Below are 17,597 nucleotides of genomic sequence, written 5' to 3'. Positions count from 1 at the left end.
ATTGTCAATGGGGTCTGTTGGACTCTGTGTGTTACTGCTATTTTAGAGGTCTGCCTTTCCTCTGTTTACAAAGCATAACCTACCTGTGAGATCCCGATCTGGTCCTCCGTCATTTATTGTTCACTGGATACCAAGCCCGATGATGCAGTGGTCACATACTGTCGCCTTGGCTTCGCTGCAGAGTATTTAGTCTGAGCTTGGACAACCCCTTTAAGACCCTGATACATGAACCTGACTGTTTGATATAGTCGACATTCTCAGCTTTACTAGTGTCAGCCATAGAGATGAATGACCTTACTATTATCTCACGGCAGAGTTCTGTCTTCCACCTCCAAGAACCATTGTGACAAATGTGAAACAGATGCGTGTGATGGACCCTATACAACACAGCATAATAGGGGTTATTATCGTCTGGTAATGGCTCCATTGTACAACTACAATAAGGTGGGGGCGGTCTGTTTGCCAGATTAGACACATAAATCGGGACACATGATATACAGATGCTGCTGGCCCCGTTGTGAGCCATTTACGTGAACGCTCCTTGGCTCTCTGGTTTTGCTCGCTCAGCACTTTCTCGACTTGTTTTGCTGCTGGTGTATTTTGTTATTATTGGATTTCATTGGTTGGTCTGGAAATACTTGGTAAAATAATTCAGAAACATCCATAGCATTAAAGCACTGGAGCATTGTTTGGGAAATTAAAAGTTTTTTTTTTCCCATTGTAGCCCATAGATATCTGATAGAGGCAGGTCCACTGCCAAATTCCACACCCAGGGAGAGGTGGTCTACTTAGAGTAAACAGGACCCTCGTTCTTGCCATATCCAGTATTCATCATGTGGATCTGAAACATGTCTGAGAATGGAAGTCTCTAAGCTAACAAAAAATGTGTTTTTTGTCTCTTTTTTTTTTTTTGGGGGGGGGGGAAGACTACAAGCTTAGAAGCATGTGTGTTATCATTTTTAATAGGAGGGGGAAGAGGGGGATGCAGCTGCAGTGGTAATTCTAGCTCAGAATGTGGCACATGTTATGAAAAAAGGGAGCAGCTGGTGACCAGAGTGGAGAGGGGCAACCCACTAAACCCACCTACCCATCCTATGACATATCCAGCACAGTGGTGCGAACATTGACCACCAACCTCAAAACTTTCCCTTAAGAGTTAAACAGTTAATAAAACATTAATACCGGTGATAAGTAACTACATGGAAATTTCAGAATACTGAAATACATTTCAGAATACTCCCAGCTACATGAACGGATACCGCATGTAGGGTTGGCACGAGGACTACGTAGGACTTTTCATAGGATGATTAAACTTTCCTCCAAGTAAAAATCTTCTTATATTTAATGTTCTGTCATTTATAACCTTACGTGTTAAAATATCTTAAAGGGATTCTACCACTAAACCAACATTTTTTTCTAATTACCATGTCAGAATAGCCTTAAGAAAGGCTATTCGTCTCTTACCTTTAGACGTGGTCTCCACGGTGCTGTTCCTTAGAAATATCGGTTTTAACCGGTTTGCAAATGAGTTCTCCGCAGCAATGAGGGCGGGCACCAGCGCTCAAACAGCGAAGGGGGCGTCCCCACTGCTGCCCGAGAGCTCTCTCCAGTGACGTCTCCATCTTCAGCTGCAACCCCACCTCTTCTGTTTTCTTCTGTCGGTCCAACTTCCGATGCCTGCGCAGTACGCTCCTGTATTGAACTACCAGAGCTCTTGTAGTTCAATACAGGAGCGTACGGCGGCCATTTTTGGGAGGCCGCCCTTGCTCTTGTAGTTCAATACAGGAGCGTACTGCGCAGGCATCGGAAGTTGGACCGACAGAAGAGGCGGAGTTGCAGCTGAAGATGGAGGCGTCGCTGGAGAGAGCTCTCTGGCAGCAGTGGGGACGCCCCCATCGCCGTTTGAGTGCTGGGGCCCGCCCTCATTGCTGCGGAGAACTCTTTTGCACACCGGTTAAAACCGATATTTCTACGGAATGGTGCCGCAGAGACCACGTCTAAAGGTAAGAGACGAATAGCCTTTCTTAAGGCTATTCCGACGTGGTAATTAGAAAAAATGTTGGTTTAGTGGTAGAATACCTTTAAGTGTATCATACCCAGCACAAGGATTTCAGTTTCACCGCAAGTCGTAGTAAGCAAATGTAGGTTATTTGTAGCTGGTGACGTATGCCGTCCATACATTCCTCTCCGTCTGGGGTAATGAATGGCTTCCTCATACCTGAGAATCTCATACCAGACGTATTAATATTAATAAGGCCTCGCTCTGTATTTCATTTAAATGTTGCATCCTTTTTTCCATTGACGTGTGGATAGCGTTCACTGCCTGAGCCGTAGACACCACAGACTACATGCAGCGATCTGACCACAAGGCTCACCTAAATATTTAGAGTCGGAGGGGAGATCAGAGCATTGACATAGACCTGTCTGCAGCTAATTCCTAAGACCTCTTCAAGTCCTCCTACACAGAACCGTTCTTGTAAATGGAATCGGATACAATACAAAAATATTTACCGTTCCGCCCATTAACCTTATAGGTTAATATACGTCGTCTTGACTTTTCAAAAAATGTATCTCTCCACCTGTAACAAAATGTAGAATGTGACTTGAAGTCCTCGAATTAAGGCAGCATTTTAAAAAGCTGAATAAAATGACAAAAAGTTGGATTTATTTTGCTATATTTTACAGATTTTTAGCTATATTATGCTTATTCTCTATTCACTTCCAAAGCTGCATCAGGAATTCCGCTAAGTCTGATGATTGCTTTGGTTGGGTATGGAGAAGAAAACATAAACCGAAAAAAAGTTGAGCCAAGAATTTCTTAAGGTTATTTTATTTACATGTAAACGAGTCCAAGAATTAGAATTGTTGACTTTAAAAAATTCTCAAAATTCTTTGACTTAAGTAGTAATGATGATGTTCCTCTTTATTTTACCAGTTTTATGTCTTTTTAGTGGATCTGATATGAAATGGTTGTTCATCAGTGAAACAGAAGTTTAGTATAAATTTCCGCCACGCTTGATCTAATGCAAATGTTGGTTCTATAAATAACCTGGAAGTTCGGAGTGACTCAGTACACAGGTCATTAGGCATATAGCCGAACACGAAGAGTGAATTATATATAACGTATACCAAATGTCACCCCCCAATGTGATGTGGGGACCCCACTGAGCCTTGCCATTATACCCCGTCTTAATGAGGTGCAATGTATTAGCCTTATGGTGTTCTACAATGTTGTAAAATTCCTTAAAATTTTGTGTTTCTCAGAAAGAGACTACAGCAATGTGTGTGAGAAGCAGCCGATTGGAAGACTGCTCTTCAGACAGTTCTGTGACACCCGACCGGAGCTGAAGAGGTGTATTGAATTCCTAGATGCTGTGGTAAGAGTTTTATTAATCAGCCCTGTCCTATCCTTCCAGTCCTTCACTCTTTCTTCTTCTCTCTTATTCTCCCCTCCTTACTTTCCTCCCTTCATTCCTCTCTACCTTTCTGTTCCTTCTTCCCTTTTCCTATCGCTTCTTTTTCTCTCTATTTACCTCTTCTTTCTTTCTTCCTGACGCCTGCATATTTCTTCATCTCCTTTATACTTTCATCCATTCTTCTTTTTACATCTCCCATTCTTCCCTCTCTTCTATATGCCTTTCTTTCCTCCTTATCACTCCTCTTTCTTTTCTTCTTCCTTGCTTGCTTCCTTCCTTCCTCCTTTCCTTCCTCCCTTATTTCTCTCCTTCCTTCCTTTCCTTCCTCCCCTTCATCCCTCTCTTCCTTCCTCCCTTTCTCACCCCCCCTTCCTTCTTTCCTCTTCTTGTTCCTCTTTCCTTCTGTGAATGATGAATCATATCTATCTATCTATCTATCTATCTATCTATCTATCTATCTATCTATCTATCTATCTATCTATCTAACTACGGTATCTATTATCTATCTATCTATCTATCTATCTATCTATCTATCTATCTATCTAACTACGGTATCTATTATCTATCCTATCTATCTATCTATCTATCTATCTATCTATCTATCTATCTATCTATCTATCTATCTATCTATCTATCTATCTATCTAACTACGGTATCTATTATCTATCTATCTATCTATCTATCTATCTATCTATCTAACTACGGTATCTATTATCTATCTATCTATCTATCTATCTATCTATCTATCTATCTATCTATCTAACTACGGTATCTATTTATTTATTTATCTATCTATCTATCTAACTACTGTATCTATTATCTATCTATCGATCGATCGATTGATCTATCGATCTATCTATCTATCTATCGATCTGTGAATGATGAATCATGTATCTCTATCTATCTAGTATCTATCTATCTATCTATCTCATATCTATTCTATCTATCTATCTATCTATCTATCTATCTATCGATCTGTGAATGATGAATCGTGTCTCTATCTATCTAGTATCTATCTATCTCATATCTATCTATCTCGTATCTATCGATCGATCTGTGAATGATGAATCGTGTCTCTATCTATCTAGTATCTATCTATCCTATCTATCTATCCATCCATCCATCCATCCATCCATCCATCCATCCATCCGTTATGATAATTAGATGACTGCTGAAAAATGATCTCTTCAGAACAGGAAGCATAAGCTTATTATGACCAGTGTGAAAAATGTAAGTTTCAAGATTAAATGTGCTTCCCCACAAAATACATATGTGGTATATCCATAGGGTATACCATAATAATCTAATACATGGAGATCTGGGACCTATTTCTAAAATGAAGCCCTGTCTTCTAAAAGGGCCCTGTCACCCAGCTGTCTGAGCTACGCCATTTCTGTAACTCCCACAGAAGTAAATGGAAGCAATGGAAACAGTGTGTGCCATAAATGTTTTTGTGAGCAAAGTCTTTAATTGTACATATTCTTAGTAAGACAAGGAAACCTAGAAACACTTTAAAAAATAACTTCACTAAAAATGTGTTAAATCTAAAATATTTGTTTTAACAAGTTTAATGTATTTTTTAATTTTGTGACCATTTAATTCAATATCACTGTAAAAAGTATAAAAAAAATAAATTGTGAAATCGCAGATTATTCTTGTATTTCATTTATTGTTCCTAGCCTTACAGTATGATACAGTAAGAGGATCTAGAAAATTTTACGACATGAGACTCTGTAGAAGTTTTGTAGTTATTCTTTGGTGCTTAAAAAGTTTCACTAACACGTGTGTATACTCAGCGAGCCCACAAAATCCAACAATGCAAACAAGTGATTGTTACAATGTACATAAAGTTGTACCATATTTTTGGGTCAGAAGGGGCACTACATCTCCTTAGGGAGACTTTCCTTTGCAGGCCTCGTTACGATGTGTAGACTCTAGAAACCATACATGCTCTCCTAAGAATTCTGGGAAAGGAATATACAAATAAGTTCTCCTTAAATCATCCCCACTGACCAATGTCTATAACCTCTCACCCCGCTTTGCACTTATGAGAGACAATAACCCCGAAACCGCTTTCTGTAGATGGGTGTCTCTTCCTCTTGGAGGAGATGTTCTGGTTTGCTTTCGGTTTCATTGATCTATAGGGTGCTACCTTCCAAAAAGTGGCACTAGAGTGAGTTTTCCTTCAAGGAAAAATTATTTATATATTCTTTACCATGTTTTTATCAAATTTGGTTAAAATTTCATTTATTTATTTTTTTACGCTTTTTCAACTATCCATCAACACTTCTGTAGAATGGCAGACGATATGACACAGGGATAAGGAACTTGCAAGTCCTCGATCTCCTGATCGCAGGTGTCCCCAGGAGTTGGACTTCCTATGATTGGACACTTATCCCCTATCCTGTATTATGGGAAAACCTCTTATATTTCTTGAACTCTCCGAAACCCCTGTAGAGTTATTGGGCAATACTCATTAAAAAAAAAGTTTCACTGCGGGGTCTGTAGATCTTTGTAATGAGTAATTGCCGTAGAAACTATCTGTCCACTGGTCTTGGCAGTGGTTGACATGACTTCAATGTCCATGTTTTATTTCAGTTACTAATATTTGACATTAGACGTGATAGATGACATATATTCCCCTCTTGCTGACACATGGAATTCCGTACGTTGAACGTGCCCATTGAAATCTTTGCACTCGGGCCCGTCAGTTCCTTACTTTCACCTCCGTTAAATCATCGTACCGCATAAACATTTCTCGAACGGTTATTTAATGACTCTTCATGTGTTTATTAGCTTTGTAGATTTAGTCAAGAAATTGTAATTATGCTCCGCTTATGTGTTCCCATCAACTCGGGACTGGATGTCCTCCAGGAGTTTGGCCTCTGTGCACATTTTTTGGGGGCATTTCTTTAAACTTTGCTCTAACGTTTCCTCACAAGACACATGTATCTGTATAAACTTTCCCAAAACAAGAGGCAAATAATTTACAAGATCACAATATCCTCATTGGATCAGTACTTGTAATATCGCTGAAATTGTGGTGTCCCGTGAATGTCCATATTAGGAAATTCTGCGCGCACAGATCCTAATCACGACAATAACAAATTTGTATGATACTTGGCGTATTTATATATATATTATTTTATTTATTTTTTTAGTTTTATTAACTTTTTTTTTTTGTTTGCTCCCTGAGGTTTTGAACACTTGTACTATATACTACAATACTTCCGTATCACAGTGTGTAGTTCAGTCACGAGCTTCTATTAAATCCCGTTGCAGGGTGTAATACAAGGTCTATGATGACTTGTCTGAGAGCCTTTCATAGGCTCCCACTTGTGATGACATCCAATTGACACACGTGCTCTGACGTTGTGATGTACTTGATCGTGAATGTCGGGAAGAGGTTAACCTACTTACGTAATGATCTAGAAGATGGGATTTATAGCACGGTCTATATTTTTGCAGAAGACACAGGCTATGTACTACAGGGCAGTCTAAAGTGGATGTACGTAGGTTACAAGCAGACTTGGACAGACTGAGTGTTTGCGCATGCACATAGTATGAGGTTCATTGTGGATAAATATAAAGTTATACATCTGGGTAAAAGTAATCCACACGCAACATTTGTCCTAGGAGAAGTAGAGGTGAGAGAGTCACTGGTGGAGAAGGCCCTGGGTTTACTGGTAGCTCATCCGTTAGATTACAGCACAATGTCAGTCGGCTGCTTCTAAAGAAAGCAGGATATTGTCATGTATTAAACAGTCTACTCTGTACTTGCTGACGTTTCAGGGTGGACGTCTCTGGAGAATTGCGCTTGGGTGACTCTCTTACCAATGCCTTGCCCATTTTGTCCACATCAGAATCAGAATGACAGAGTCCACCTGACCCATGAGACATGCCCACTCTTTCAGGATCTTCTGTATTTTTGATATTAGATATTTGATATTGGGCAGAAATGTTGTTTAATGGTTGCTAGCGTGGAGCTGCTGTTAAACTTAGTACATAGTACAAAGTATAAATGTATGTCTTTAAAGGGCTATTCCCATGTCCCTTGCTCACCAGTCTTCACTACTGCAAAGACTTCTTTCTTCCTGGTTTTCAACGTCAATTGGTGGGCGGGGTTTCATATGCAAAGCCACACTGTCCGACTACCTCTAGTTTATCTCCGCCCCAAATTAGTTTGCAGCTCCGCCCACCACATAGCGTGATCCTATGACTGAAGGGCCTGTGATGTCATCAAAGGTCCTATAATGCTTGGCTTTAGCTTGTTCTATATAGAGTTGGCTAAATCCTAGTGGGCTAAGGGACATGGTCCTTCTATCCACTAGCTTTTAGCCTGCTCTATATAAGAAAGCTAAATCCTAATGAGCAGAGGGACCAGGTCCTTTAGCCCACTAAGATTTAGACTGTTTTATATAAGAAATCAGAACACAGGCTCGCTCCCATGCACTTAGCCCCTCCTCCCTCCCCCCTGAGAGCAGGCAGCTACATCACTTGACATTTGAGCAGATAATCCCAAGGGCCATAGAAACACAGCGTCAATAGAGATGAGCGAACACTAAAATGTTCGAGGTTCGAAATTCGATTCGAACAGCCGCTCAATGTTCGTGTGTTCGAATGGGTTTCGAACCCCATTATAGTCTATGGGGAACAGATACTCGTTAAGGGGGAAACCCAAATCCGTGTCTGGAGGGTCACCAAGTCCACTATGACACCCCAGGAAATGATGCCAACACCTCTGGAATGACACTGGGACAGCAGGGGAAGCATGTCTGGGGGCATCTAACACACCAAAGACCCTCTATTACCCCAACATCACAGCCTAACAACTACACACTTTACACACTCAATACCACCTCTCTGACAGTAGGAAAACACCTTGAAACATGTGTATTTGGCACTTGCAGTGAGGAGAGCTTGTCACCAGCAGTGAATTTGGCCCTTGTAGTAAGTTGAGGTTGGCACCAACATTTGTTTTGAAAATCAGGGTGGATTGAGCCTCTAACCAGCAGAGTTTGGGCAAATTCATGGTGGAGGGAGCCTCTAAACACCCCAGTTTGGGCAAATTCATGGTGGAGGGAGCCTCTAAAAACCCCAGTTTGGACCAATTCATGGTGGAGGGAGCCTCTAACCAGCCCAGTGTGGGCAAATTCATGGTGGAGGGAGCCTCTAAAAAACCCAGTTTGGACCAATTCATGGTGGAGGGAGCCTCTAACCAGCCCAGTTTGGGCAAATTCATGGTGGAGGGAGCCTCTAACCAGCCCAGTTTGGACCAATTAATGGTGGAGGGAGCCTCTAACCAGCCCAGTTTGGACCAATTAATGGTGGAGGGAGCCTCTAACCAGCCCAGTTTGGACCAATTAATGGTGGAGGGAGCCTCTAACCACCCCAGTTTGGACCAATTCATGGTGGAGGGAGCCTCTAAACAGCCAAGTTTGGACCAATTCATGGTGGAGGGAGCCTCTAAAAACCCCAGTTTGGACCAATTCATGGTGGAGGGAGCCTCTAACCAGCCCAGTTTGGGCAAATTCATGGTGGAGGGAGCCTCTAAACAGCCCAGTTTGGGCAAATTCATGGTGGAGGGAGCCTCTAACCAGCCCAGTTTGGACCAATTAATGGTGGAGGGAGCCTCTAAACAGCCCAGTTTGGGCAAATTCATGGTGGAGGGAGCCTCTAAACAGCCCAGTTTGGACCAATTCATGGTGGAGGGAGCCTCTAAAAAACCCAGTTTGGGCAAATTCATGGTGGAGGGAGCCTCTAACCAGCCCAGTTTGAACCAATTAATGGTGGAGGGAGCCTCTAAACAGCCAAGTTTTGGGAAATTCATGGTGGAGGGAGCCTCTAACCAGCCCAGTTTGGACCAATTCATGGTGGAGGGAGCCTCTAAACAGCCCAGTTTGGGCAAATTCATGGTGGAGGGAGCCTCTAAAAAACCCAGTTTGGACCAATTCATGGTGGAGGGAGCCTCTAACCAGCCCAGTTTGGACCAATTAATGGTGGAGGGAGCCTCTAAACAGCCAAGTTTGGACCAATTCATGGTGGAGGGAGCCTCTAAAAACCCCAGTTTGGACCAATTCATGGTGGAGGGAGCCTCTAACCAGCCCAGTTTGGGCAAATTCATGGTGGAGGGAGCCTCTAAACAGCCCAGTTTGGGCAAATTCATGGTGGAGGGAGCCTCTAACCAGCCCAGTTTGGACCAATTAATGGTGGAGGGAGCCGCTAAACAGCCCAGTTTGGACCAATTCATGGTGGAGGGAGCCTCTAAAAACCCCAGTTTGGACCAATTCATGGTGGAGGGAGCCTCTAAAAAACCCAGTTTGGACCAATTCATGGTGGAGGGAGCCTCTAACCAGCCCAGTTTGGACCAATTAATGGTGGAGGGAGCCTCTAACCACCCCAGTTTGGACCAATTCATGGTGGAGGGAGCCTCTAAACAGCCAAGTTTGGACCAATTCATGGTGGAGGGAGCCTCTAAAAACCCCAGTTTGGACCAATTCATGGTGGAGGGAGCCTCTAACCAGCCCAGTTTGGGCAAATTCATGGTGGAGGGAGCCTTTAACCAGCCCAGTTTGGGCAAATTCATGGTGGAGGGAGCCTCTAAACAGCCCAGTTTGGGCAAATTCATGGTGGAGGGAGCCTCTAACCAGCCCAGTTTGGACCAATTAATGGTGGAGGGAGCCTCTAACCAGCCCAGTTTGGACCAATTAATGGTGGAGGGAGCCGCTAAACAGCCCAGTTTGGACCAATTCATGGTGGAGGGAGCCTCTAAAAAACCCAGTTTGGACCAATTCATGGTGGAGGGAGCCTCTAAACAGCCCAGTTTGGGCAAATTCATGGTGGAGGGAGCCTCTAACCAGCCCAGTTTGGACCAATTAATGGTGGAGGGAGCCTCTAACCAGCCCAGTTTGGACCAATTAATGGTGGAGGGAGCCTCTAACCAGCCCAGTTTGGACCAATTAATGGTGGAGGGAGCCTCTAACCACCCCAGTTTGGACCAATTCATGGTGGAGGGAGCCTCTAATCAGCCAAGTTTGGACCAATTCATGGTGGAGGGAGCCTCTAAAAACCCCAGTTTGGACCAATTCATGGTGGAGGGAGCCTCTAACCAGCCCAGTTTGGGCAAATTCATGGTGGAGGGAGCCTCTAAACAGCCCAGTTTGGGCAAATTCATGGTGGAGGGAGCCTCTAACCAGCCCAGTTTGGACCAATTAATGGTGGAGGGAGCCGCTAAACAGCCCAGTTTGGGCAAATTCATGGTGGAGGGAGCCTCTAAACAGCCCAGTTTGGACCAATTCATGGTGGAGGGAGCCTCTAAAAAACCCAGTTTGGACCAATTCATGGTGGAGGGAGCCTCTAAACAGCCCAGTTTGGGCAAATTCATGGTGGAGGGAGCCTCTAACCAGCCCAGTTTGGACCAATTAATGGTGGAGGGAGCCTCTAAACAGCCAAGTTTTGGGAAATTCATGGTGGAGGGAGCCTCTAACCAGCCCAGTTTGGACCAATTCATGGTGGAGGGAGCCTCTAAACAGCCCAGTTTGGGCAAATTCATGGTGGAGGGAGCCTCTAAAAAACCCAGTTTGGACCAATTCATGGTGGAGGGAGCCTCTAACCAGCCCAGTTTGGGCAAATTCATGGTGGAGGGAGCCTCTAAACAGCCCAGTTTGGGCAAATTCATGGTGGAAGGAGCCTCTAACCAGCCCAGTTTGGACCAATTAATGGTGGAGGGAGCCGCTAAACAGCCCAGTTTGGACCAATTCATGGTGGAGGGAGCCTCTAAAAACCCCAGTTTGGACCAATTCATGGTGGAGGGAGCCTCTAAAAACCCCAGTTTGGACCAATTCATGGTGGAGGGAGCCTCTAACCAGCCCAGTTTGGACCAATTAATGGTGGAGGGAGCCTCTAACCAGCCCAGTTTGGACCAATTAATGGTGGAGGGAGCCTCTAACCAGCCCAGTTTGGACCAATTAATGATGGAGGGAGCCTCTAACCACCCCAGTTTGGACCAATTCATGGTGGAGGGAGCCTCTAAACAGCCAAGTTTGGACCAATTCATGGTGGAGGGAGCCTCTAAAAACCCCAGTTTGGACCAATTCATGGTGGAGGGAGCCTCTAACCAGCCCAGTTTGGGCAAATTCATGGTGGAGGGAGCCTCTAACCAGCCCAGTTTGGACCAATTAATGGTGGAGGGAGCCGCTAAACAGCCCAGTTTGGGCAAATTCATGGTGGAGGGAGCCTCTAAACAGCCCAGTTTGGACCAATTCATGGTGGAGGGAGCCTCTAAAAACCCCAGTTTGGGCAAATTCATGGTGGAGGGAGCCTCTATCCAGCCCAGTTTGGACCAATTAATGGTGGAGGGAGCCTCTAAACAGCCCAGTTTGGGCAAATTCATGGTGGAGGGAGCCTCTAAAAAACCCAGTTTGGACCAATTCATGGTGGAGGGAGCCTCTAACCAGCCCAGTTTGGACCAATTAATGGTGGAGGGAGCCTCTAAACAGCCCAGTTTGGGCAAATTCATGGTGGAGGGAGCCTCTAACCAGCCCAGTTTGGACCAATTAATGGTGGAGGGAGCCTCTAAACAGCCCAGTTTGGACCAATTAATGGTGGAGGGAGCCTCTAAAAAAACCCAGTTTGGACCAATTCATGGTGGAGGGAGCCTCTAACCAGCCCAGTTTGGACCAATTAATGGTGGAGGGAGCCTCTAAAAACCCCAGTTTGGACCAATTCATGGTGGAGGGAGCCTCTAACCAGCCCAGTTTGGGCAAATTCATGGTGGAGGGAGCCTCTAAACAGCCCAGTTTGGGCAAATTCATGGTGGAGGGAGCCTCTAACCAGCCCAGTTTGGACCAATTAATGGTGGAGGGAGCCGCTAAACAGCCCAGTTTGGACCAATTCATGGTGGAGGGAGCCTCTAAAAACCCCAGTTTGGACCAATTCATGGTGGAGGGAGCCTCTAAAAAACCCAGTTTGGACCAATTCATGGTGGAGGGAGCCTCTAACCAGCCCAGTTTGGACCAATTAGTGGTGGAGGGAGCCTCTAACCAGCCCAGTTTGGACCAATTAATGGTGGAGGGAGCCTCTAACCAGCCCAGTTTGGACCAATTAATGGTGGAGGGAGCCTCTAACCACCCCAGTTTGGACCAATTCATGGTGGAGGGAGCCTCTAAACAGCCAAGTTTGGACCAATTCATGGTGGAGGGAGCCTCTAAAAACCCCAGTTTGGACCAATTCATGGTGGAGGGAACCTCTAACCAGCCCAGTTTGGGCAAATTCATGGTGGAGGGAGCCTCTAAACAGCCCAGTTTGGGCAAATTCATGGTGGAGGGAGCCTCTAACCAGCCCAGTTTGGACCAATTAATGGTGGAGGGAGCCGCTAAACAGCCCAGTTTGGGCAAATTCATGGTGGAGGGAGCCTCTAAACAGCCCAGTTTGGACCAATTCATGGTGGAGGGAGCCTCTAAAAAACCCAGTTTGGACCAATTCATGGTGGAGGGAGCCTCTAAACAGCCCAGTTTGGGCAAATTCATGGTGGAGGGAGCCTCTAACCAGCCCAGTTTGGACCAATTAATGGTGGAGGGAGCCTCTAACCAGCCCAGTTTGGACCAATTAATGGTGGAGGGAGCCTCTAACCAGCCCAGTTTGGACCAATTAATGGTGGAGGGAGCCTCTAACCAGCCCAGTTTGGACCAATTAATGGTGGAGGGAGCCTCTAACCACCCCAGTTTGGACCAATTCATGGTGGAGGGAGCCTCTAAACAGCCAAGTTTGGACCAATTCATGGTGGAGGGAGCCTCTAAAAACCCCAGTTTGGACCAATTCATGGTGGAGGGAGCCTCTAACCAGCCCAGTTTGGGCAAATTCATGGTGGAGGGAGCCTCTAAACAGCCCAGTTTGGGCAAATTCATGGTGGAGGGAGCCTCTAACCAGCCCAGTTTGGACCAATTCATGGTGGAGGGAGCCTCTAAAAAACCCAGTTTGGACCAATTCATGTTGGAGGGAGCCTCTAAACAGCCCAGTTTGGGCAAATTCATGGTGGAGGGAGCCTCTAACCAGCCCAGTTTGGACCAATTAATGGTGGAGGGAGCCTCTAACCAGCCCAGTTTGGACCAATTCATGTTGGAGGGAGCCTCTAAACAGCCCAGTTTGGACCAATTAATGGTGGAGGGAGCCTCTAAACAGCCAAGTTTGGACCAATTCATGGTGGAGGGAGCCTCTAAAAACCCCAGTTTGGACCAATTTATGGTGGAGGGAGCCTTTAACCAGCCCAGTTTGGGCAAATTCATGGTGGAGGGAGCCTCTAAACAGCCCAGTTTGGGCAAATTCATGGTGGAGGGAGCCTCTAACCAGCCCAGTTTGGACCAATTAATGGTGGAGGGAGCCGCTAAACAGCCCAGTTTGGACCAATTCATGGTGGAGGGAGCCTCTAAAAAACCCAGTTTGGACCAATTCATGGTGGAGGGAGCCTCTAACCAGCCCAGTTTGGACCAATTAATGGTGGAGGGAGCCTCTAAACAGCCAAGTTTGGACCAATTCATGGTGGAGGGAGCCTCTAAAAACCCCAGTTTGGACCAATTCATGGTGGAGGGAGCCTCTAACCAGCCCAGTTTGGACCAATTAATGGTGGAGGGAGCCTCTAACCAGCCCAGTTTGGACCAATTAATGGTGGAGGGAGCCTCTAACCAGCCCAGTTTGGACCAATTAATGGTGGAGGGAGCCTCTAACCACCCCAGTTTGGACCAATTCATGGTGGAGGGAGCCTCTAAACAGCCAAGTTTGGACCAATTCATGGTGGAGGGAGCCTCTAAAAACCCCAGTTTGGACCAATTCATGGTGGAGGGAGCCTCTAACCAGCCCAGTTTGGGCAAATTCATGGTGGAGGGAGCCTCTAAACAGCCCAGTTTGGGCAAATTCATGGTGGAGGGAGCCTCTAAAAAACCCAGTTTGGACCAATTCATGGTGGAGAGAGCCTCTAACCAGCCCAGTTTGGACCAATTAATGGTGGAGGGAGCCTCTAAACAGCCAAGTTTGGACCAATTCATGGTGGAGGGAGCCTCTAAAAAACCCAGTTTGGACCAATTCATGGTGGAGGGAGCCTCTAACCAGCCCAGTTTGGACCAATTCATGGTGGAGGGAGCCTCTAAACAGCCCAGTTTGGGCAAATTCATGGTGGAGGGAGCCTCTAAAACCCCCCAGTTTGGACCAATTCATGGTGGAGGGAGCCTCTAAAAACCCCAGTTTGGACCAATTCATGGTGGAGGGAGCCTCTAAAAACCCCAGTTTGGACCAATTCATGGTGGAGGGAGCCGCTAAACAGCCCAGTTTGGACCAATTCATGGTGGAGGGAGCCTCTAACCAGCAGAGTTGGTGGAAATCAGGGTGGAGGGAGCCTCTAACCAGCAGAGTTGGGGGAAATCAGGGTGGAGGGAGCCTAGTATTAGCAGAATTGTGCAACGCTTATGGTGGATGAGTATGAGGATGCGGAGGAATTGGAGAGGTTGAGTACAGACATGGAGTTTCATGTTGGGGTGCTTTACACAGGTGGGCACAAAAATGACGGCTCTACCCAGTGGTGGTTCATTTTTATCAAAGTGAGCCGGTCGGCACTCTCAGCTGACAGACGGGTGCGCTTGTCAGTGATGATGCCACCGGCTGCACTGAACACCCTCTCAGATAGGACGCTGGCGGCAGGACAGGACAGCACCTCCAAGGCATATAGGGCAAGTTCAAGCCACAGGTCCAACTTCGACACCCAATACGTGTAGGGCGCAGAGGGGTCGGAGAGGACAGGGCTGTGGTCGGAAAGGTATTCCCGCAACATGCGCCTATACTTCTCACGCCTGGTGACACTAGGACCCTCCGTGGCGGCACTTTGGCGAGGGGGTGCCATCAAGGTGTCCCAGACCTTAGACAGTGTGCCCCTCGTTTGTGTGGACCGGTGAGAACTTGGTTGCCTACTGGAGGAACTGCCCTCCCTGCCGCCAACGTCACATGCTGGAAACATCTCCATCATATTCTGCACCAATTGCCTGTGGCAAGCATTGATGCGATTGGCCCTCCCCTCTACCGGAATAAAAGACGAGATGTTGTTTTTATACCGGGGGTCAAGGATAGCAAAGATCCAGTACTGGTTGTCCTCCATGATTTTGACAATACGCTTGTCGGTTGTAAAGCACCCCAACATGAACTCAGCCATGTCTGCCACAGTGTTAGTTGGCATGACTCCTCTGGCCCCACCGGAAAGTTCAATCTCCATTTCCTCCTCATCCTCCATGTCTACCCATCCGCGCTGCAACAATGGGACGATTCGAAGTTGCCCGGAAGCCTCCTGTATCACCATCACATCATCGGACAACTCTTCTTCCTCCTCCTCCTCCTCCTCCTCCTCCATTAAACGCAGTGAAGCGGACAGATGTGTGGACCTACTCTCCAGCTGTGACGGATCGGATGCTATCCCTAACTCCTCTGTGTGATCTGAGTTATCCCTGATGTCAATCAGGGATTCTCTCAGAACACACAAGAGCGGGATTGTAAGGCTCACCATCGCATCCTCAGAGCTCACCCTCCTTGTCGACTCCTCAAAGACCCGTAGGATGTCACAAAGGTCTCTCATCCATGGCCACTCATGGATGTGAAACTGAGGCAGCTGACTTTGTGGCACCCTAGGGTTTTGTAGCTGGTATTCCATCAAAGGTCTCTGCTGCTCAACCACTCTATTCAACATCTGAAACGTTGAGTTCCAGCGTGTGGGGACGTCGCACAAAAGCCGGTGTTGTGGCACATGCAGGCGTTGCTGGAGAGATTTTAAGCTAGCAGCGGCTACTGTCGACTTGCGAAAGTGGGCGCACATGCGCCGCACTTTCACCAGTAGCTCTGGAACATTGGGGTAGCTCTTTAGGAAACGTTGCACCACTAGGTTGAAGACGTGGGCCAGGCATGGAACATGTTGGAGTCCGGCAAGCTCCAGAGCTGCTACCAGGTTCCGGCCGTTATCACAAACGACCATGCCTGGGCCCAGGTGCAGCGGCTCAAACCATATTGCCGTCTCATCGAGGAGGGCATCCCTCACCTCGGAGGCAGTGTGCTGTCTGTCCCCCAAGCTGATCAGCTTCAGCACAGCCTGCTGACGTCTACCAACGCCAGTGCTGCAACGTTTCCAACTCGTAGCTGGGGTCAATCTAACAGCGGAGGAGGAGGCGGTGGCGGAGGAGGAGGCGGTGGCGGAGGAGGAGGCGGTAGAGGAGGAGGAGGAGGGGGGTGTTCTTCTCGTGTCCCTGCCAGGAATGTTAGGCGGGGAGACGAGGTACACCGGGCCAGTTTGGGAAGCAGTCCCAGCCTCAACTACATTCACCCAGTGTGCCGTCAGTGAAATGTAGCGTCCCTGTCCGCATGCACTTGTCCACGCGTCGGTGGTCAAGTGGACCTTTGTGCAAAGCGCGGAACTAAGGGCCCGCCTGATGTTGAGTGACACGTGCTGGTGCAAGGCGGGGACGGCACACCGGGAGAAGTAGTGACGGCTAGGGACGGCATAGCGAGGTGCCGCAGTTGCCATCAGGTCCAGGAAGGCGGGAGTTTCAACAAGCCGGAACGCCAACATCTCCTGGGCCAGCAGTTTAGCGATGTTGGCGTTCAAGGCTTGCGCGTGTGGGTGGTTAGCAGTGTATTTCTGCCGCCGCTCCAATGTCTGAGAGATGGTGGGTTGTTGTAAAGAAACGCCTGATGGTGCCTTTGATGGTGCAGGAGAAGGAGATAAGACAGGACCAGGGGAGGATGAGGTAGAAGTCAACAAAGTGGCGGAGGCAGATGAAGTGGTGTCCTGGCTCGTCCTCTGGAGTGCATCGCCAGCACAGTCAGCAGTGGCAGTGGCAGAGGCAGAGGCAGTGGCAGAGGCAGTGGCAGTGGCGTGAACGGCAGGCGGCCTTTGTCCTGCCGTTGCTGCCTGCCACTGATTCCAGTGCTTGGATTCCAAATGACGGCGCATTGAAGTGGTGGACAGGTTGCTCTTCTCAGAGCCCCTAATCAATTTCGAGAGGCAAATTGTGCAGACAACACTATATCTGTCCTCGGCGCATTCCTTGAAAAAACTCCACACCTTCGAGAAACGTGCCCTCGAGGTGGGAGTTTTTCGGGGCTGGGTACGAACTGGAACATCTTGGGAGATTCCGGGTGTGGCCTGGCTTCGCC

The 17,597-nt window shown here is 47.0% G+C and overlaps 1 protein-coding gene across 1 annotated transcript in view; it reads left to right on the top strand.

The window, feature by feature from the left end:
* GRK4 (G protein-coupled receptor kinase 4) overlaps nt 1-17,597 on the top strand; it is a 165,345-nt gene that overhangs the window by 93,463 nt on the left and 54,285 nt on the right. The window contains exon 3 of the mRNA XM_075261099.1: nt 3,265-3,377. Coding sequence (XP_075117200.1) covers nt 3,265-3,377 — 113 coding nt within the window. The remainder of the gene's footprint in view (nt 1-3,264; nt 3,378-17,597) is intronic.

This window comes from Leptodactylus fuscus, chromosome 1 (assembly GCF_031893055.1).
Source record: "Leptodactylus fuscus isolate aLepFus1 chromosome 1, aLepFus1.hap2, whole genome shotgun sequence".
Lineage (NCBI taxonomy): Eukaryota > Metazoa > Chordata > Amphibia > Anura > Leptodactylidae > Leptodactylus > Leptodactylus fuscus.
Note: the sequence above shows the minus strand (reverse complement) of the source record. Positions and strands in the feature narration are given on the sequence as shown.